Raw genomic sequence first — 21,931 nt, forward strand, 5'->3', positions numbered from 1 at the left:
ATAGCCAGAATATTAGATTATTAGTCAAAGGAAGTTGTGATCAAACTATGCAGTGCTCTGGTGAAGGCAGAGGCATATAAATTGGCCAGAAAAAGCAGCAAACCTGAGGACTGGGAGAAATTTAGAGTTCAGCAGAGAAGGATGAAGGGTTTAATTAGAAGGGAAAAGTAGAGTATGAGAGGAGGCTTGCAGGGGACATAAAAACTGACTGCAAAAGCTTCTAAGAGCTTCTAAGAGAAAAAGGTTAGTGAAGACAAACGTAGGTCCCTTGCAGTCAGAATCAGGTGAATTTATAATGGGGAACAAAGAAATGGCAGACCAATTGAACAAATACTTTGGTTCTGTCTTCATTAAGGATGACACAAAAATACTAGGGTCCAGCGAGAAGGAGGAACTAAAGGGAACCCTTATTAGGTGGCAAATTGTATTAGGGCAATTAATGGGATTGAAGGCCGATAAATCCCCAGGGCCTGATAGTCTGCATCCCAGAGTACTTAAGGAAGTGGCCCTAGAAATAGTGAATGCATTGATGATTATTTTCCAACATTCTATTGAATCTGGATCAGTTCCTATGGACTGGAGGAAAGCTAATGTAACCCCACTTTTTAAAAAAGGAGGGAGAGAGAAAACAGGGAATTATAGACCGGTTAGCCTGACATTGGTGGTGGAGAAAATGTTGGAATCAATTATTAAAGATGAAATAGAACATTTGCAAAGCAGTGACAGGATCGGTCCAAATCAGCATGGATTTATGAAAGGGAAATCATGCTTGACAAATCTTCTAGAGTTTTTTTGAGGATGTAACTAGTAGAGTGGACAAGGGAGAGCCAGTGGATGTGGTGTATTTGGACTTTCAAAAGGCTCTTGACAAGGTCCCACACAAGAGATTAGCGTGCAAAATTAAAGCACATGGTATTGGGGGTAATGTATTGACGTGGATAGAGAACTGGTTGGCAGACAGGAAGCAGAGAGTTGGAATAAATGGGTCCTTTTCAGAATGGCAGGCAGTGATTAGTGGGGTGCCGCAGGGTTCAGTGCTGGGACCCCAGCTATTTACAATATACATTAATGATTTAGATGAAGGAATTGAATGTAATATCTCCAAGTTTGCAGATGACACTAAGCTGGGTGGCGGTGTGAGCTGTGAAGAGAATGCTAAGAGGCTGCAGAGTGACTTGGACAGGTTAGGTGAGTGAGCAAATGCATGGCAGATGCAGTATAATGTGGATAAATGTGAGGTTATTCATTTTGGTGGTAAAAACAGGAAGGCAGAATATTATCTTAATGCTGACAGATTAGGAAAAGGGGAGGTGCAATGGGACCTGGGTGTCATGGCACATCAGTCATTGAAAGTTGGCAAGCAGGTACAGCAGGCGATGAAGAAGGGAAATGGCATGTTGGCCTTCATAGCTAGAGGATTTGAGTACAGGAGCAGAGAGGTCCTACTGCAGTTGTACAGGGCATTGGTGAGGCCACACCTGGAATATTGTGTTCAGTTTTGGTCTCCTAATCTGAGGAAGGACGTTCTTGTTATTGAGGGAGTGCAGCGAAGGTTCACCAGACTGAGTCCCGGGATGGCAGAACTGATATATGAGGCGAGAGTGGATCGACTGGGCTTGTATTCACTGGAGTTTAGAAGAATGAGAGGGGATCTCATAGAAGCATATAAAATTCTGATGGGATTCGACAGGTTAGAGGCAGGAAGAATGTTCCCGATGCTGGGGAAGTCTAGAACCAAGGGTTACAGTCAAAGGATAAGGGGTAAGCCATTTAGGACCGAGATGAGGAGAAACTTCTTCACTCAGAGAGTTGTTAACCTGTGGAATTGTCTACCGCAGAATGTTGTTGAGGCCAGTTGGTTAGATATATTCAAAAGGGAGTTAGAAATGGCCCTTACGGCTAAAGGGATTAAGAGGTATGGAGAGAAAGCAGGAAAGAGGTACTAAGGTTGAATGATCAGCCATGATCTTATTGAATGGTGGTGCAGGCTCGAAAGGCCAAATGGCCTACTCCTGCACCTAATTTCTATGTTTTTATGTGCTGTGTCCTATTCTGATTGCTGAGAAACTAAAGGTTCATTCACGTGCTGGAGGAAATGCAGAGATCCCTAATGTCAAATATTTGATTTATGAAGAAAGGCTGGAACATTGGGCTTTTCAGCTTGGAAAGGAGGTGTCTGAGAGGTGATCTTTTAGATTTGTATGAATAATTAAGGGCTGGAAAAGTAAATCCAGAATATCTCCTTAGATTAAATTGGAAGAGCAGGACAAGGGGACCCAGGCTCACAGCAGCAAAAGGTAAATTGAGGACCGATATCTGGAAGTTCTTCTTCACACAGAATGTGATCAACACTTGGAATGGGTTTTCAAATATACTTGCATTGGAGACTGTTCAGAGAAGGTTTACTAGGTTCATTCCAGAGATGAGGGGGTTGACTTATGAAGATAGGTTGAGTAAGTTGGGCCTCTACTCATTGGGCTTCAGAAGAATGAGAGGTGATCATATTGAAACTTATAAGATAATGAGGGGTCTTGACAAGGTGGATGCAGAGAGGATATTTCCACTCATAGGGGAAACTAAAACTCGGGGACATAGTCTTAGAATAAGGAGCCGCCCATTTAAAACTAAGATGAGGAGAAATTTATTCTCTCGGAGGGTTGTAAATCTATTGAATTCTCTGCCCCAGAGAGCTGTGGAGGCTGGATCATTGAATATATTTAAGGCGGAGATAGACAGATTTTTGACTGATAAGGCAGTAAAGGGTTATGGGGAGCTGGCATAGAAGTGGAGCTGAGTCCATGATCAGATCAGCCATGATCTTATTAAATGGTGGAGCAGGCTCGAGGGGCCAAATGGCCTACTTCTGCTCCTATTTCTTATGTTCTTATGTTCTGGAGGCAATATCATTTAAGAAACAAGACTTTGAGTCGATGAGCTAAGATAGACCTGTTGACCTTCTTCATCTGTACCTACTTTGTGACCTTTGCTCCAAGGGTATTTTCCACTAAAACACAGCAGTTTGGTAGTTGAATACTGTTACTACCATCATTAAATACCAAGTTCATGCTTTGCAGTATATTAGCAATGGATTTTAATACAAAAATGCTGATTTTCTCCCAAAGTATAAAATTAATATATCAACAATATCTCTCAAATTAAGCTATCAAATATATAATGCTAGTTTCATCAAAGAAATATTTCTTCCATTTCCATTTGTTGTAGAAGCCATCTAACTACAAGTTTAGCAAAGCTAGAGGGAAGTCTCCCAAGAGACAATTACGGAATGGCATTTGCTGCTGACATAACAGTAGTTCACAGACTAACCCAATCCCCCTGCCTGACTTTGGGAGACTTCATAAAGAAAAAAAACCTAAATAAAATAGCAGTCAAAACAAAGTATTCCCCTGGTTCCTTTGGTTTCCCAAGCCAGAAGCCATTCCAGACTGACAGGGTCACTGGATAACATTCTCCCAGGCCTCATAGTATCAATGTCACTCTGAAACTACCCATGCGTAGTTCTGCAAGAGTGGCTCAGGGTGAGTTTTCTTATGAATTTGCTTCCTTTTCCATGGGAAAGTGCCTCAACTTAATTTAACAAACACACAAACTGGGGTATAAACCTTTTATGACTGAAGAAATGGAATCAAATGCATTATTGGTGTTGCATTAAACTATAGACTCCTTATCATTTGTAACAAGCTTGAGATATTTGGAATTCTGTTTGGAATCTTCTGATGCATCGCCATCTTGGTTAGAAGCATGGAATACACAGGTGCAATCAACATCACCCACAGCCTCCTGGGTTGCATTTGTGGGGTCAGTGTTTATTTAGGAAACCTGTTGAGTATTAACACTGCTGGCGCCATCCCTAGGATCCTGTTGTGTCTTAATGCAGTAAACGTCATCTCTGGTAATCTGGTATCCAATGTTTTGAATTGAATATTGCTGAAAAAAAAAAATAATAAATTCATTTCAACCCTTGCAGCAGGTATTTCTAATAGTAAGTAGGGCAGTTGTAATCATCAGTAGCAATGTTAATAAATCAATCTTCCAACCACGGAGATTTTGGGGTAGATTTTGTCTCCCACCTGGGCAGTAATCTGCCTGGGCGGATCACCAGACCTTTATAGAAACCACCTGATTTTCATTCCATGATTTTAGTGGATTGAAAATCAGGCTGTATCCATAAAGAGCAGTTGATCCAATCTGCCAGTTTACTGCCCTGACAGTGAAGACAAAAATCGACCCTGTTATTTGAGCAAGCTCTTTCATGATGAAGTCACTTTAGTTAGTAAGTATAGACCAGCAAATATTAGAGCATAATTTCCTCTACAAGCACTTGAGCATAAAGGATCATCTGGTCAGGCGAAGAGGATTGCTAGCCGATAATGGAGCAAGCCCGATTTTACACCGATTGAATTGTTATTCCAAGGATTAGCACGCAGGACAGAGGCTGCCTGCTGTAGCTGATCTCCCCTCCCCTCTCTCGCCCAAATACTGGTTTAAAAATGAAAAATTGTCCTGACCCTGGGAAATTTGGCCAAGATCAGTGACACATCCTTGTGGCCGACTGACCTTTCACCTCACTGGAAATACGTTCAAATTCCATAATAGAGAATAATCCAGCCCTTATTTTATTGTCATGGGGTTTTTCTAGCAAGAACAGGTTAATTTATCTATTTACAATTCTACTCCTAATAGATTCAGTACTACTTCATTGACAGGGCCATTGATATCCAATTTGTCTACTAATGTAAAATATTTTAGATTTAATAATTTAAAGAGAAATATATTTCTGACATCTTCAGCAAATATGAACATAACTGAATCAAATTGTTACAATAATTAAATTTTCTTTTCAATCATTCAGGCTCCAATTTTAATCATAGCCCCCCACCCCTTCCCAGCAGAAATCAGGCAAGTGGGCAGTTAAACTGATCCAGGTTACTTACCTGCCCTCAGGCTACCTCGATTCTCTCGATCACAATTTTTACATAGGCTTCTGGAAAGGCAGCTAAACCAACCACCCAAAGCTGGCACGGTCCGTCGTTAAATATGTAGATTGGGATCTGATGACCTCATCGGGCCCCGATTGCTAGTTTAACTCTAGCCTGACCGAGGAAGCACCTTTGGCCTTCTTGCCAGGCTGAACCAGGTCAGTAGAATATTGGGATGAGAAGTGTCCCTGGAAGGCAAGTCTTTCGCTTTTCTTTGTGGGACCAGGAAGAGCAGGAATGCTCCTCCAAACCCCTTTAGGAAACTATAGGCTTTGCATGCCCCAGACTCCCCCGCTTTCCTTCCCATCAGACCCTCTCAGACCCCTTCCTACATGCCAGCCATGGGACTTCCAATTTTCTGCAGGCTGGCAGCCACTTCCCACATTCCCACAGGAAGTGGACCGGAAGCTTGTTAACAAACCCCAGGAGTTAAAATAGCTCAGGTTTGATTTCTGCAACAAAAATAACCATCAAATATCTTTGAATAAAGAGAAATGAGTTCTCACCTGGGGAATAACAACCAGTTGCTTCCTTCTATGCCTGAAATACAATGTTTCAATACTTCAATATATTATATCAGCAATATGATTTCAAACTTATCACAACTTATGACTTATCAAGGGGACTTTTAACCTGCAGGAGCGAGTTGTGTTGGGTCTGAGTGGGTGGTTAACTCTGGCAAAAATGCAAGCAAGTTGGGAAGCCGGCTCCAACCCGCTGAAGTCTGCATTTCACTCCAGCTTGTTGAGCTGCATGCACTTAACACCCTCGGGAGATATGTTAATTGTTCAATTAGAGAAATTTCCAGAAGGCATTCGATAAAGTGCCACAAAAGAGGTTACTGCAAGATAAAAGTTCATGGGGTTGGGGGTAATATATTAACATGGATAGAGGATTGGCTAACTAACAGAAAAGAGAGAGTCAGGATGAATGGGTCATTTTCCGGTTGGCAATCAGTAACTAGTGGGGTGCCGCAGGGATCGATGCTGGGTCCTCAACTATTTACAATTTATATTAATGACTTGGATGAAGGGACCGAGTGTAATGTAGCCAAGTTTGCTGATGTTACAAAGATAGGTGGGAAAGCAAATTGTGAGGGGGTGGAAAACATCTGCAAAGGGATATAGACAGGCTAAGTGAGTGGGGACAAATTTTGCAAATGGAGTATAATGTGGGAAAATCTGAGGTTATCCACTTTGGCAGAAATAATAAGAAAATCAAATTATAATTTAAATGGAGAAAAATTGCAAAGTGCTGCAGTAACAAAAGGTTAGTATGCAGCTACAGCAAGTAATCAGAAAGGCAAATGGAATGTTGGCCTTTATTGCAAGGGGGATAGAGTATAAAAGCAGAAAAGTCCTGCTCCAACTGTACAGTGTATTGGTGAGACCACACCTGGAGTACTATGTACAGTTTTGGTCCTCGTATTTAAGGAAGGACATACTTGTATTGGAGACTGTTCAGAGAAGGTTCACTAGGTTGATTCCGGAGATGAGGGGGTTGACTTATGAGGATAGGTTGAGTAGGTTGGGCCTATACACATTGGAATTCAAAAGAATGAGAGGTGATCTTATTGAAACTTATAAGATAATGAGGCTGCACGACAAGATGGATGCAGAGAGGATATTTCCACTCATAGGAAAAACTAAAACTAGGGGACATGGTCTCAGAGTAAGGGACCACCCATTTAAAACTGAGATGAGGAGAAATTTCTTCTCTCAGAGGGTTGTAAATCTGTGGAATTCTCTGCCCCAGAGAGCTGTGGAGGCTGGAGGCTGGATCATTGAATATATTTAAGGCAGAGATAGACAGATTTTTGAGTGATAAGGGAGTAAAGGGTTATGGGGTGCGGGCAGGGAAGTGGAGCGGAGTAGAAACATAGAAACATAGAAACATAAAAAATAGATGCAGGAGTAGGCCATTCGGCCCTTCGAGCCTGCACCGCCATTCAATGAGTTCATGGCTGAACTCATGATCAAAACAGCCATGATCTTATTGAATGGCAGAGCAGGCTTGAGGGGCCAAATGGCCTACTCCTGCTCCTATTTCCTATCTTCTTATGTTCTTATGTTCACCTGCGTAATAAATTCTCTGCCCTTACCTCAGCTTATCTGCTGCTGAAATCCTCATCCATGCCTTTATCACCTCCAGACCTGATTACTCCAACACACTCCTGGCTGGCCTCTCTTATTCTACCCTCCATAAACTTGAGGTCATCCAAAATGCTGCCGCCCATGTGCTAACTCACACCAAACCCCGCTCATCTATTTCCCCTTTACTTGCTGACCTCCATTGGCTCCCAGTTAAGCAAGGCTTCGATTTTAAAGCGCTCATCCTTATTTTCAAATCCCTCCATGGCCTTGCCCCTCCTTATCTCTGTAATCTCCTCCAGCCCTATAATCTCCCTATACCTCTGCGCTTCTCCTATCCTGGCCTTTTGAACATCCCCGATTTTAATTGCTTCACCATTGGCGGTTGTGCCTTCAGCTACCTATGTTAAGCACTGGAATTCCCTCCATAAATCTCTTCACCTCTCCACTTCTCTTTCCTCCTTTAAGATGCACCTTAAAACCTATCTTTTCAACCAAGTTTTTGGTCATCTGCTCTAACATTTCCTCCTGATGGCTTGATGTCAATTTTTTTTGATAACGCTCCTGTGAAGCATCTTAGGATGTTTTATTATGTTAAAGGCATAATATAAATATAAGTTGCTGTTGTTGTTCATCAACCACAAGGGCTTCCATCCATAAATGTGCAGCTAGTGTACAACCACAAAAAGATCTTTATGCAGATGTATGCAAGATTTCCAAGCAACTGCCATCTTGAGGCAGTCCATCCTCCCTGATCTCTTCACAGCAGGAAGCAAGGTTATCAGCTGGCTGCTCGGAGAAAAGGTTACCCACTTAAAACGTAGCTGATGACACTTCTCAGAAACGTGAAGAATTAGGCCCAAGAGCGATGCAATGAATGACATATGACCACTCGATTTGTAATCGAACAAGCCAACAGCATGCTGAAGATTGGCTTCAGGCGCGTGGATGTATCCAGAGGTGCCCATCAGTACTCAGCAGCCAGGGTCTCCAGAATGGCCATGGTGTGCTGTGCTCTGCACGACATTGCAAGGCAGTGAGATTTAGAGCTGCAGCAGGAACAAAGCTCACAGCATAGTGCCTCTTCAGACGATTCCGAAGAGGAGAAGGAGGGGGAGAAGTGGGAGGAGGAGGGAGAGGAGGAGGAGGCAGAAGGTGATGTGGGCAATGCACCACTAGCTTTGTACATTGCTGCCCGGAATGCCCCGGATGCCCTCATTATTGCAAATTTCACTTAGGTTGCACCCATCTTACAACCACACACAAAAGGCAATTTTGCCCCACACCTCCCTGCTCCAATGCCACAAGCATAAGGCAGTCCTGCAAACATCAAAGCATCCTTTTTACAGCAATCTTTTCATTGCTTGGTGTAAATTCATGTCTTCCCATTCATCATCACACAACTGAAAAAGCCACTTACCAGCCAGCAAACAAGGGCAAGATGGGAAAGTGTTGCAAAAGAATAATATTTATGTGGTTCAAATAGACAACAGAAACTTTGCAATATAACAATATACGTCACATCCATGTGCATAATCTTGTGCAACTTCAAGGGGGCGAAATTGCCCATTTTTGCAACGCCTGTTGGCTCCTCCTGGGGGCGCTAACGGGGCGTAGAACAGTATTTCCCTCCGGGCCCTTACAGCCACCAAGAGCACATCCAGGGAGGCTTTTCTGAAGCGGGGCGCAGACTTTGCCCATCTCAACTTCATTTCAAGAAGTCTGTGGCTCTCCATGACAACTCCAAATGCCTTTGATTTGCATATTTGGAGTATCCCTTTAAATATTGGAGTTGAAATTGTGTCATGTGGGTCGTACTTATACTCGCTGATGCTAATTCGATAGGAGACCAGGAAATAAAATGAGAATGAGGTGTCTGAGTTGAAAAGTCTTGAGCTACACTTACTTCCGAGTTTCCCATGAGCTATCGCCACTCCCTCCCCCACCCCACCTCACACCTGCCCAAACCTTGCTCCTAGCGCATCTGTGCATTAAAATCCAACTCATCATAATGCAGAATATTCTTTTTGATCTGAAGTCACATGAACTTTGATAAATTTTTATCTCAATGAATAATCTTGACTATTAAGGTAAATCTGCTGAGCTCTCCACTGGGTTAATTCATTTAATGCCATCATCATCATAGGCAGTCCCTCGGAATCGAGGAAGACTTGCTTCCACTCTAAAAATGAGTTCTTAGGTGACTGAACAGTCCAATACGGGAATTACAGTCTCTGTCACAGGTGGGACAGACAGTCACAAAGGGAAAGGGTGGTTGGGACTGGATTGCGGAGTGCTCCTTCCACTGCCTGTGCTTGTTTTCTGCATGCTCTCGGCGATGAGACTCGAGGTGCTCAGCGCCCTCCCGGATGCACTTCCTCCACTTAGGGCGACCTTTGGCCAGGAACTCCCAGGTGTCAGTGGGGATGTTGCACTTTATCAGGGAGGCTTTGAGGGTGTCCTTGTAACGTTTCCTCTGGCACCTTGGACTCGTTTGCCATGAAGGAGTTCCGAGTAGAGCGCTTGCTTTGGGAGTCTTGTGTCAGACATGCGAACAATGTGGCCCGCCCAGTGGAGCTGGTCGAGTGTGGTCAGTGCTCCAATGCTGGGGATGTTGGCCTGGTCGAGGACACAACTGTTGGTGCATCTGTCCTCCCAGGGGACTTGCAGGATCTTGCGGAGACATTGTTAGTGGTATTTCTCCAGCGATTTGAGGTGTCGACTGTATATGGTCCATGTCTCTGAGCCATACAGTGGGGTAGGTATTAATACAGCCCTGTAGGCCATGAACTTAGTGACAGATTTGACAGCCTAATCTTCGAACACTCTTTTCCTCAGACGGCCGAAGTATTCTCCAATTTAATTAAAGTCTCCTTTTCTCAAGTTAGCTTTAATGGGGAAATCAGTGGAGGCATGTGTACACAATAATCCACACTGGCCAAAGACAGTTAGAAAGGACCTGGTGAAAGAGTAGAGGCTGATGAGCATATGGATCACTGCCCCAAATATATGGATTATGTGGATTTAGAAACATAGAAACATAGAAATCTACAGCGCAGAAGGAGGCCATTTCGGCCCATTGTGTCCATGCCGGCCGACAAAGAGCCATACGGCCCTCGGTCAACAGCCCTAAAGTTTACATTTAAACCTATGAACAATGTACAATTTTGGAAAGGTAAAGAGCATCCAGCACAACCAGTCCATCCCACACAACTGGACACCCCTTGCACTACAACATTCTTCACTCCATTCCAACCGGAGTCATGCCATCTCCTGAGAGAGGCAAAAAACAGATATAAACCCAGGCAAATAGGGGAAAAAAATCTGGGAAAATTCCTCTCCGACCCAGCCAGGCAATCAAAACCGTATTCGATTCCCTGCAGTATATACAATCATATCTGCGCTAGCCAACAAGAGGTTATCCAGTCTAATCCCACTTACCAGCTCGAGGTCGAGGTAATGTCTGTAAGCTTGTAATGTTTGTAGCTCCACACTGTGGATGTGGATGTATTGTGTACTGTAACTGCACAGTTAATAATAAACAGAATATAAAAGGGGTCAGAGAGTCTAGTAAGGAGGAGGAACTGAGGGAAATCCTTATTAGTCGGGAAATTGTGTTGGGGAAATTGATGGGATTGAAGGCCGATAAATCCCCAGGGCCTGATGGACTGCATCCCAGAGTAGTTAAGGAGGTGGTCTTGGAAATAGCTGATGCATTGACAGTCATTTTCCAACATTCCATTGACTCTGGATCAGTTCCTATCGAGTGGAGGGTAGCCAATGTAACCCCACTTTTTAAAAAAGGAGGGAGAAACAACAGGGAACTATAGACCGGTCAGCCTGACCTCAGTAGTGGGTAAAATGATGGAATCAATTATTAAGGATGTCATAGCAGCGCATTTGGAAAGAGGTGACATGATAGGTCCAAGTCAGCATGAATTTGTGAAAGGGAAATCATGCTTGACAAATCTTCTGGAATTTTTAGAGGATGTTTCCAGTAGAGTGGACAAGGGAGAACCAGTTGATGTTATTTTTTTTGGACTTTCAGAAGGCTTTCGACAAGATCCCACACAAGAGATTAATGTGCAAAGTTAAAGCACATGGGATTGGGGGTAGTGTGCTGACATGGATTTAGAACTGGTTGTCAGACAGGAAGCAAAGAGTAGGAGTAAATGGGTACTTTTCAGAATGGCAGGCAGTGACTAGTGGGGTACTGCAAGGTTCTGTCCTGGGGCCTCAGCTGTTTACACTGTAGATTAATGATTTAGACGAGGGGATTAAATGTAGTATCTCCAAATTTGCGGATGAAACTAAGTTGGGTGGCAGTGTGAGCTGCGAGGAGGATGCTATGAGGCTGCAGACTGAATTGGATAGGTTAGGTGAGTGGGCAAATGCATGGCAGATGAAGTATAATGTGGATAAATGTGAGGTTATCCACTTTGGTGGTAAAAACTGAGAGACAGACTATTATCTGAATGGTGACAGATTAGGAAAAGGGAAGGTGCAACGAGTTCTGGGTGTCATGGTACATCAGTCATTGAAGGTTGGCATGCAGGTACAGCAGACGGTTAAGAAAGCAAATGGCATGTTGGCCTTCATAGCGAGGGGATTTGAGTACAGGGGCAGGGAGGTGTTGCTACAGTTGTTCAGGGCCTTGGTGAGGCCACACCTGGAGTATTGTGTACAGTTTTGGTCTCCTAACTTGAGGAAGGACATTCTTGCTATTGAGGGAGTGCAGTGAAGGTTCACCAGACTGATTTCCGGGATGGTGGGACTGACCTATCAAGAAAGATTGGATCAACTGGGCTTGTATTCACTGGAGTTCAGAAGAATAAGAAAGGACCTCATAGAAACGTTTAAAATTCTGATGGGTTTAGACAGGTTAGATGCAGGAAGAATGTTCCCAATGTTGGGGAAGTCCAGAACCAGGGGTCACAGTCTAAGGATAAGGGGTAAGCCATTTAGGACCGAGATGAGGAGAAACCTCTTCACCCAGAGAGTGGTGAACCTGTGGAATTCTCTACCACAGAAAGTAGTTGAGGCCAATTCACTAAATATATTCAAAAGGGAGTTAGATGAAGTCCTTACTACTAGGGGGATCAAGGGGTATGGCGAGAAAGCAGGAAGGGGGTACTGAAGTAGCTTGTTCAGCCATGAACTCATTGAATGGCGGTGCAGGTTATAAGGGCCGAATGGCCTACTCCTGCACCTATTTTTCTATGTTTCTATGTTTCTAGAACCAGACAGATTTCCGGAGGCTTCCAAGAGAGCTGCCTGCCATGTTGGAAGCTGTGTGTGCTTGTGCTCTGTGATTATATCACATTTGGCGGCGAGATGGGATTTTTAGGATAATTTAAAGCTTAAATTTTGTTGCTGAAGGATTCATCCAGCCGACAGAGAGACTTTGGAAGTTTCTGTCTTTGGAAAAAGCTACAAAATCCGAGGTAAAATACAGCACACGGTGTGAACAGCTAGAGATTAAAATGGCAGGTGGAATCGGACATTTGGGGGAATATAGACACAACCGGGAACATTTTAAAGCGTATGTGGATCGGCTAGAAATGTATTTCACTGCAAATAACATAATCGAAGTTCCAGACAATGCAGTCCACAACCGGGCTGTGTTGGAACATAAGAAAGCGATTCGGAGGCGGGGCCGGCATTGTACGAAACCCTGGTAAATCTGCTTGTGCCTGACGCGCCAAAGGACACAACGCATAAAGAGATTTTAACGAAGCTGGAGCAGCACTATAACCCCAAACCATTAGAAATTGTTGAAACCTATCGTTCCTGGATTTGGAATCAAAAGGCTGATGATATTCTCAGTGATTGCATCGTAGCATTAAAAAAGCTATCGATGCACTGTAATTTTGGAAACTTTCAAAACCGAGCATTACGGGATTGTTTTGTTTGTGGGGTAAAAAATTATGCAATCAGAAGGAAGTTATTGACGACGGATGACTTGACTTTTGAGATTGCTTGTCAGACAGCGAGGTCGATGGGCATGGCCGAACAATATTCCCGAGAATTAAATAATAATTACGGTTGTCAGTCAACCGAGGTAAATCACCTGCAGGTTTAAAGTACAAGACGGTGGGGGCCCAAAGTCTCAGAAACTGGCAATTCTAACAGTGTCGAAGTCATGCTATAGGTGCCTGGGCCAACACATTGCTCAAAGTTGTCCATGCGTGAAGGCAGATTATTTCATCTGCAGAAAGACTGGGCATCTTGCGAATGCATGCCGACTGAAGGGTAAACCAGCTTTCAAAGCTATGAGTCCAGTGTTCAAAGCTATGAGTAGAAATCCCAAGAGACTGCACAGGATGGAAGAACAACAACAGGACGAGGAGATGTTAGAGTTACACATCATCAGGAGCACGAGGTTCATGGACAGCAATTTATAAAGCATCAAAATCTACATAGATGTTGCGGGATTCAAGATACCAATGGAAATTGACACGGGTGCATCAGTGAGTGTAGTACCAGAGTCACTGTACCTCGACAAATTGCATGATTTCCAACTGGAGAAATCCAAGATAGAGCTGCGAGGCTACTCGGGAGAGAAAATTCCTGTGGTAGGTCGTATCACCGTACCGGGAAAAAATAAAGATCAATTTCAGAACTTACCTCTAATAGTAATGAAAGGAGACAAGTCTGCCTTACTAGGAAGAAATTGGTTGAGCTCACTGAAGCTGGATTGGAGTAAGATTTTCTGTGTGGAAGCGAGGTTTTCATCAACGGATGAGGTTATCAAGAAGTATCCGAAGGTGTTCTGCAAAACGGGCAGTCCGATCCAAGGCTTCAAGGTGAGTGTCAGGGTACAGAAGGACGCTAGATCGGTTTACTACAAGCCATGTTCCATACCATATGCACTCAAGGAGAAAGTTGAGCAAGAACTCAAAAGACTAGAGACTGAGAATATTATTTGTAAGATAGATCGATGTAATTGGGCTACACCCATTGTTGTTGTACCGAAGTCCGATGGTAAGGTAAGATTGTGTGGTGATTATAAAGTTACCGTAAACCAGGTTCTAGAGGGTAATGTCCCCAATACATTGCCGAATATAGAAGATTTGTTCACAACACTGACAGGTGGTCAGATCTTCTCAAAACTGGATCTTACGAATGCCTACTTACAGCTTGATGAGGAATCCAAGTCATGTTTGTCTATGAATACTCATCTAGGCCTATATCAATTTAATAAGCTACCGTTTGGAGTGTCTTCCTTCTCTGCCATACACCAAGGGGTGAGGAACCAGGTTTTGCAAGGTATTGAAGGGATAGTATGTTATTTGGATGAAATACTAATTTCAGCACCAAATAGGCAAATTCATAATAACATATTGAATGAAGTCCTCAAACGGCTAGAGAAGCACAGAGTACGAGTGTCTGCTCGTAAGTGTGAGTTATTTAAAAACTCAGTGGAGTACTTAGGGTACAGAGTAGACAAAGATGGTTTACATCCAACCATGGAAAAATTGGATGCAATCAGAAATGCACCCACTCCCAGGAATGTCACTGAACTTCGTTCATTCTTTTGAACTATTATGGAAAGTTCCTACCAAATTTGGCTACAGTATTATATCCACTGAATTAACTTTTGAAAAAACAGGTCAATTGGAAGTGGTCACAAGAATGCGATACAGCATTCAAAGAGTGTAAAAGCAAATTGGTGGAGAGCACCATGTTAGTTCACTATGACATATCTAAGGAGATTAAGCTAGCATGTGATGCCTCTCCGTATGAAGTTGGGGTAGTGATCTCTCATGTATCACGTAGTGGGGAGGAGAGACCAATTGATTTTGCTTCGCGCACTCTCAGTGCCAGTGAGAGTAATTATGTGCAAATTGAAAGGGAAGCTTTGGCATTAATTTTTGGGGTCAAGAATTTTCGCAAATACTTGTATGGTCGTAAGTTTACCATCGTTACGGACCCCTGACAGCAATCCTCCATCCAAAGTCCCCATTTCCAACATTAGCTGCAGCCCGAATGCAGAGATGGGCGTTGATTTTGTCAGCATATACATATGATATTGAATACACATGATCAGCTGACCACAGTAATACTGATGCAATGTCTAGATTGCCTTCCCCATCACAAGTTACACCCGATGGGGAAGAAGTGTTTTATTTTTCATACATTGATGAACTGCCAGTCACAGCTGAAGAGATTGGTAGAGCAACCAAATGTGACCCAGTGATGTCAAAGGTGTATGAGTATATTGCAAATGGATGGCCAAACCAGGTAACAGGCAAGGTTCTGTGCTGGGGCCCCAGCTGTTTACATTGTACATTAATGATTTAGACGAGGGGATTAAATGTAGTATCTCTAAATTTGCGGATGACACTAAGTTGGGTGGCAGTGTGAGCTGCGAGGAGGATGCAATGAGGCTGCAGAGTGACTTGGATAGGTTAGGTGAGTGGGCAAATGAATGGCAGATGAAGTATAATGTGGATAAATGTGAGGTTATCCACTTTGGTGGTAAAAACAGAGAGACAGACTATTATCTGAATGGTGACAGATTAGGAAAAGGGAAGGTGCAACGAGACCTGGGTGTCATGGTACATCAGTCATTGAAGGTTGGCATGCAGGTACAGCAGGAGGTTAAGAAAGCAAATGGCATGTTGGCCTTCATAGCGAGGGGATTTGAGTACAGGGGCAGGGAGGTGTTGCTACAGTTGTTCAGGGCCTTGGTGAGGCCACACCTGGAGTATTGTGTACAGTTTTGGTCTCCTAACTTGAGGAAGGACATTCTTGCTATTGAGGGAGTGCAGCAAAGATTCACCAGACTGATTCCCGGGATGGTGGGACTGACCTATCAAGAAAGACTGGATCAACTGGGCTTGTATTCACTGGAGTTCAGAAGAATGAGAGGGGACCTCATAGAAACGTTTAAAATTCTGATGGGTTTAGACAGGTTAGATGCAGGAAGAATGTTCCCAATGTTGGGGAAGTCCAGAACCAGGGGTCACAGTCTAAGGATAAGGGGTAAGCCATTTAGGACCGAGATGAGGAGAAACTTCTTCACCCAGAGAGTGGTGAACCTGTGGAATTCTCTACCACAGAAAGTAGTTGAGGCCAATTCACTAAATATATTCAAAAGGGAGTTAGATGAAGTCCTTACTACTCGGGGGATCAAGGGGTATGGCGAGAAAGCAGAAAGGGGGTACTGAAGTTTCATGTTCAGCCATGAACTCATTGAATGGCGGTGCAGGCTAGAAGGGCTGAATGGCCTGCTCCTGCACCTATTTTCTATGTTTCTATGTCTCTATACACATCCATTCTTCATTCGTAGGAATGAATTATCAGTCGATAAAGATTGTATCATGTGGGGTGCAAGAGTGGTTATACCAAATAATTTCAGGTCCAAATCATTAGGAGACCTCCATGGCCAGCACCTGGGAATGTTTTTGACCAAGAGTTTTGCACGCAGTTATTTTTGGTTGCCAGTCCTTGATAAAGATGTAGAGTACGTCGTGAGTCAGTGTACAACATGTCAATCGGTAAGCAAGCAACCACCACCAGTACCATTACAGCCATGGGAATGGCCTCCCAGGGTGTGGCAAAGGCTATAAATTGATTTTGCTGAGTTAGAAGGACAACAGTTGTTCATTGTGATTGATAGCCATTCGAAGTAGGTTGAGGTGTTTCCAATGTGGAAAATAACAACAAGTAAAACATTGGACATTTTACAAAAATGATTTTCTTCATTTGGCCTCCCTGAAGAAATTGTTTCGGATAATGGACCACAATTTTGTTCAGAAGAATTTGCATAATTCACAAGCAAAAATGGTGTGAAACATATCAAGGTTCCACCATACCATCCTGCTTCGAATGGTGCAGCAGAATGTACTGTACAAATTGTAAAACGTGCCCTCATAAAACAAATGTTAGATGCAAATCCAAGGAAATGACAGTTGTCATTGGATCACAAATTGGCTAATTTTTTGATTACATATCGAAATACTCCTCATACAACTACTGGTAGAACACCAGCAGAGTTGTTTCTCAAACGACATCCACGAACCAGATTCTCGTTGTTAAAACCAAATTTGGCAAAGTCCTTGGAAGAGACACAATTAAGGCAGAAAGAGAATCATGATAGAGGTAGAGTAAAAGAGAGAAGTGTGAAATTAAACCAGAAGGTGAGAGTGAAGAACCATCACCATAAATGGTTAAAATGGTTACCAGGAAGAATGGTGAAGATATTTGGTAAATATGTTTGATAATGGACAGGTTAGGTTTGTTCATATTGATCATATTTTACCTACAGACATGGAAGGAGTTGAAGGTGGGAATGATTCAATTATTTCTGACTCATCAGATAGTTTTGATACACCAGTAGCAAATCCTAAATCCAATGTACTGGAAACAAATCTAGGAGAGAATCAGAATGAAATTCTGAGTCCGAGTCAGGAAAACAAAGAGCCTGAAGTTAAAGTGAGTTCAAATTAAAATCAAGGAAATTCCTGGAGGAAAACGTTCCTCAGGATGAGCCTCGAACGAGTGCGAAATCGACACCATGTTTGGAAGGTTCTGTTCGAGAGCAAAGGTATCCTCTTCGAAACAGAAAACAAGTGGTTAAGTTAAATTTGTAAATGTGGAAAAATAAATAAGTTTATATCCTGTGTTATGTATAAACATGAAAGTTATGTAAGAGGTTTGTTATGATGGCTTCTTCATTAAGGAGGGAGAAGTGTAATGTCTGTAAGCTTGTAATGTTTGTCGCTCTACACTGTGGATGTGGACCTATTGTGTACTGCAACTGCATAGTTAATAATAAACAGAACCAGGCAGATTTCTGGAAGCTTCCGAGAGAGCTGCCTGCCATGTTGGAAGCTGTGTGTGCTTGTGCTCTGTGAATATATCACAGTCCATAACCCTGCAGGTTACGACATTTCAAATGCCCATCCAAGCATCTTTTAAATGTGGTGAGGGTTTCTGCATCTACCACCCTTCCAGGCAGTGAGTTCCAGACCCCCACTACCCTCTGTGCAAAGAAACTTCCCCTCAAATCCCCTTGAACCTTCCACCAACCACCTTAATACTATGTCCCCTCATAATTGACCCCTCCACCAAGGGAAATAAGCCCTTGCTATCTGCTATATCCAGGCCCCTCAAAATGTTATACACCTCAATGAGTCTCCTCTCAGCCTCTTTTGTTCCAATGAGAGAAAACCCAGCCTATCCAATCTGTCCTCATAGCTAAGATTCTCCATTCCAGGTAGCACCCGAATAAATCTCCTCTGCACCCGAGAGGAGACAGTGCACTCACGTCCTTCCTATAATACGCCGACCAGAACTGCATGCAGCATTCCAGCTGTGGCCTAACCAGAGTTTTATACAATTTTAGCAAACTGTCATATATGTATACTCTGTACATACTATGCTGGTGACACTAGAGGGTGCAACTGTGGGAGGCCCAGGCAGCAGCTGTATAAAAGGCTGCTCACCACATTGCTGCCTCACTCTGCAGTTTGAATAAAGAGACTAAGGTCACAGCAGTTCAAGCACAGCACTAGGCCTCGTGGAATTATTCTACAGATAAGTAGAGACACATTAACTGGCGACGAGAACAGATCATAGACTTACATGCAGAGATGTCTGCCGTTGGTAGTTTAGAAAAGTTTACAGAGGGTGAAGCCTTTACTTGGATTTCGCTGGCCAGGTATTGCTTCTACACACACCGCCACACCGAGGGCCAGGATTTAGCGGAATATGTCGCAGACCTACGAAGGCTCACGGAACCGTGCGAATTTGGCAAACTCCTCAACAATGTGTTGTTCGTAACGGGACAGGACATAAGTACACCATCACCTTCAGCCAGGCGTTCACGACCTCGATGTTGAGATTCTCCCAGAATCAAAACTCACTGGCAATACTGTGCAGAAAATAACTGTCGATCAAAGAATTAGACCGACTCAGAGTCCGCCAAGGGGTGTAAATGTGAATCGTTTAACATGCCGACATGCGGGGGTAACCCTCGGGTCCGTCTGTGTTGATTCAGACACTATCTGTGCAAAGGCTGCGGCCAAAAGCGCCACCTACAGCGAATGTGCAGAAGAACTGCGACTCAAAACGTGGCAGAGGAGTCGGCAGGAGGTTTCCAATCCAGCAAGGATCATAAAGTACAAGCTGGAGAGACGACTCAGCCCGAGGAAGCAGTGCACAGGGTGCACATCTTCACTACCAAAAGCCCCCCATGATGATGAAAGTCAAGATAAACAGCATTCCTGTTTCCATGGAGTTGGACACGGGGGCGAGTCAGTCACTTATGAGCCAGAAGGTATTTGAGAGGCTGTGGAGCAACAAAGAACAAAGATCCAAGCTGAGCCCGATTCATACAAAGCTGTGCACTTACACCAAGGAACTGATCCCAGTTATCAGCAGTATGAACATAAAAATATCCTATGATGAAGAGATACACGAATTGCCACTGTGGGTTGTATCAGCGATGGGCCAACGCTGCTTGGCAGAAGCTGGATGGGGAAGATTCATGGAACTGGGAAGACGTCAGAGCACTATCTTCAGTGGACGATGCTTCCTGGGCTCAAGTGCTGAGCAAGTTCCCATCCCTATTTGAACCAGGCATTGGCAAATTCACAGGCGCCAAAATACAGATCCGCTTGGTCCCCGAGGCATGACCTGTTCGTCACAAGGCTCGAGCAGTCCCTTACATGATGAGGGTGAAAGAGGAGATTGGACAGACTTCAACGCGAGGGAATCATATCACCAGTCGAATTCAACGAGTAGGCCAGCCCAATTGTTCCGGTACTTAAGAGTGATGGCATGGTCAGAATCTGCGGCGACGACAAGGTAACGATCAACCGAGTTTCATTGCAGGACCAATACCCGCTACCCAAAGCCGATGATCTCTTTGCGACATTAACAGGGGGAAAGGCATTCACCAAGCTGGATCTAACCTCCGCTTACATGACCCAGGAGCTGGCTGAGTCGTCGAAAAAATTAACGTACATTAACACACACAAGGGACTGTTTTTGTATCACAGGTGCCCGTTCGGGATCCGCTCAGCTGCAGCCATCTTCCAAAGGAACATGGAGAGTCTGTTGAAATCGGTTCCACGCACCGTTGTATTTCAGGATGACATCCTAATCACTGATCGCGACACCACCGAACACCTGCACAACCTGCAAGAGGTTTTAAGTTGACTAAACAGAGTCGGACTCTGGTTGAAACGATCCAAATGTGTCTTCCTGGTGCCAGAGGTAGAATTCCTGGGGAGGAAGATTGCGGCAGACGGCATCAAGCCCACGGACTCGAAGACAGAGGCCATCAAGAATGCACCCAGACCACGAAATGTAACAGAGCTGCGCTCGTTCCTGGGATTCCTCAACTATTTCGTTAACTTTCTTCCAGGGTTGAGCACCTTACTCGAACCGTTGCACAAGTTGATACGCAAGCGAGACGACTGGGTTTGGGTCAAAATCAAGAGGCCTCATTCAAAAAGGCCGGAAACTTGCTGTGTTCAAACAAGTTGCTTGTATTGTATGACCCAAGCAAATGTCTAGTTTTAGCATGTGACGCGTCGTAGTACGGTGTCGGGTGTGTTTTACAGCAAGCAAATGTAGCGGGCAAACTCCAACCAGTTGCATATGTGTCTAGAAGTCTATCCAAGGCCGAAAGAGCCTACAGTACGGTTAAGAAGGAGGCTTAGGCCTGTGTCTATGGGGTAAAAAAAATGCACCAGTATGTGTTCAGACTCAGGTTCGAGTTAGAAACCGACCACACGCCCCTAATCTGTTTTCGGAAAGCAAAGGCATAAACACCAATGCTTCGTCGTGAATCCAAAGATGGGTACTAACACTGTCGGCCTACGATTATACGATCCGTCACAGGCCAGGCACTGAGAACTGAGCTGATGCCCTCATCCAGCTACCGTTGCCCATCACCGGGGTGGAAATGACGCAGCTCGCAGACCTGTGCCTGGTCATGGACATCTTCGAAAGCAAAGGGTCACCCCTAACGGCCCGCCAGATCAGGACCTGGACCAACCAGGACCCTGTGTTATCTTTTGTAAAAAGTTGTGGTCCTCAATGGAGGCTGGTCAGCGGTCCCAAGAGAAAAGCAAGATGAGATAAAGCTGTTTCACCGTCGTAAAGATGAAATGGCCATCCAATTGGATTGCCTCTTATGGGGCAACCGCGTCGTACTGCCAAAAAAAAGGCAGGGCAACCTTCATACGTGACCTACACAGTGCCCACCTAGGCATAGCCATGATGAAGGCTATCGCCAGGTTCCACGTCTGGTGGCCCGGCATTGACTCGGATTTGGAGTCATGCGTGCGCCAGTGTAACACTTGCTCACAATTGAGCAATGCCCCCAGGGAGGCTCCACTTAGTCTGTGGTGCGGGCCCTCAAAATCATGCTCCAGGATCCATGATTATGCAGGCCCCTTTGTGGAAAAATCTTCTTCGTTGTAGTGGACGCCTACTCTAAGTGGATTGAATGTGTAATAACGGCATCCAGCACGTCCACTGCCACCATTGAAAGCCTCAGGGCCATGTTCACCATCCATGGCTTGCCCAACATTCTGGTCAGCGACAATGGTCCGTGTTTCACCAGCTTGGAATTCAATGAATTCATGACCCGCAATGGCATCAAACATGTCAGGTCTGCCCCGTTCAAGCCCGCATCCAACGGTCAAGCGGAGCAGGCAGTCCAAACCATAAAGCAGAGCTTGAAATGCGTCACGGAAGGCTCCTTACAAACCCGCCTTTCTAGGATGCTGATCTATTACAGTTCACGATCCAACTCGTTTACCGGGGTCCCCCCTGTGGAGTTACTGATGAAACATGCACTCAAAACCAGGCTCTCCTTCATCC

General features: G+C 44.2%; 1 protein-coding gene across 1 annotated transcript in view; it reads right to left on the bottom strand.

Annotated features, from left to right (window-relative positions):
• Nucleotides 1–3,684: 3,684 nt before the first annotated feature.
• The window catches only part of LOC139255165 (nectin-1-like), a 222,651-nt gene continuing 204,404 nt past the window's right edge, over nt 3,685–21,931 (bottom strand). Inside the window, exons 7-8 of the mRNA XM_070873879.1 lie at nt 5,504–5,537; nt 3,685–3,945 (exon numbers count right to left, since the gene is read on the bottom strand). Of these exons, the coding sequence (XP_070729980.1) occupies nt 3,829–3,945; nt 5,504–5,537 (151 nt within the window). The 3' untranslated portion in view covers nt 3,685–3,828. The remainder of the gene's footprint in view (nt 3,946–5,503; nt 5,538–21,931) is intronic.

This window comes from Pristiophorus japonicus, unplaced genomic scaffold (genome assembly GCF_044704955.1).
Source record: "Pristiophorus japonicus isolate sPriJap1 unplaced genomic scaffold, sPriJap1.hap1 HAP1_SCAFFOLD_588, whole genome shotgun sequence".
NCBI lineage: Eukaryota > Metazoa > Chordata > Chondrichthyes > Pristiophoridae > Pristiophorus > Pristiophorus japonicus.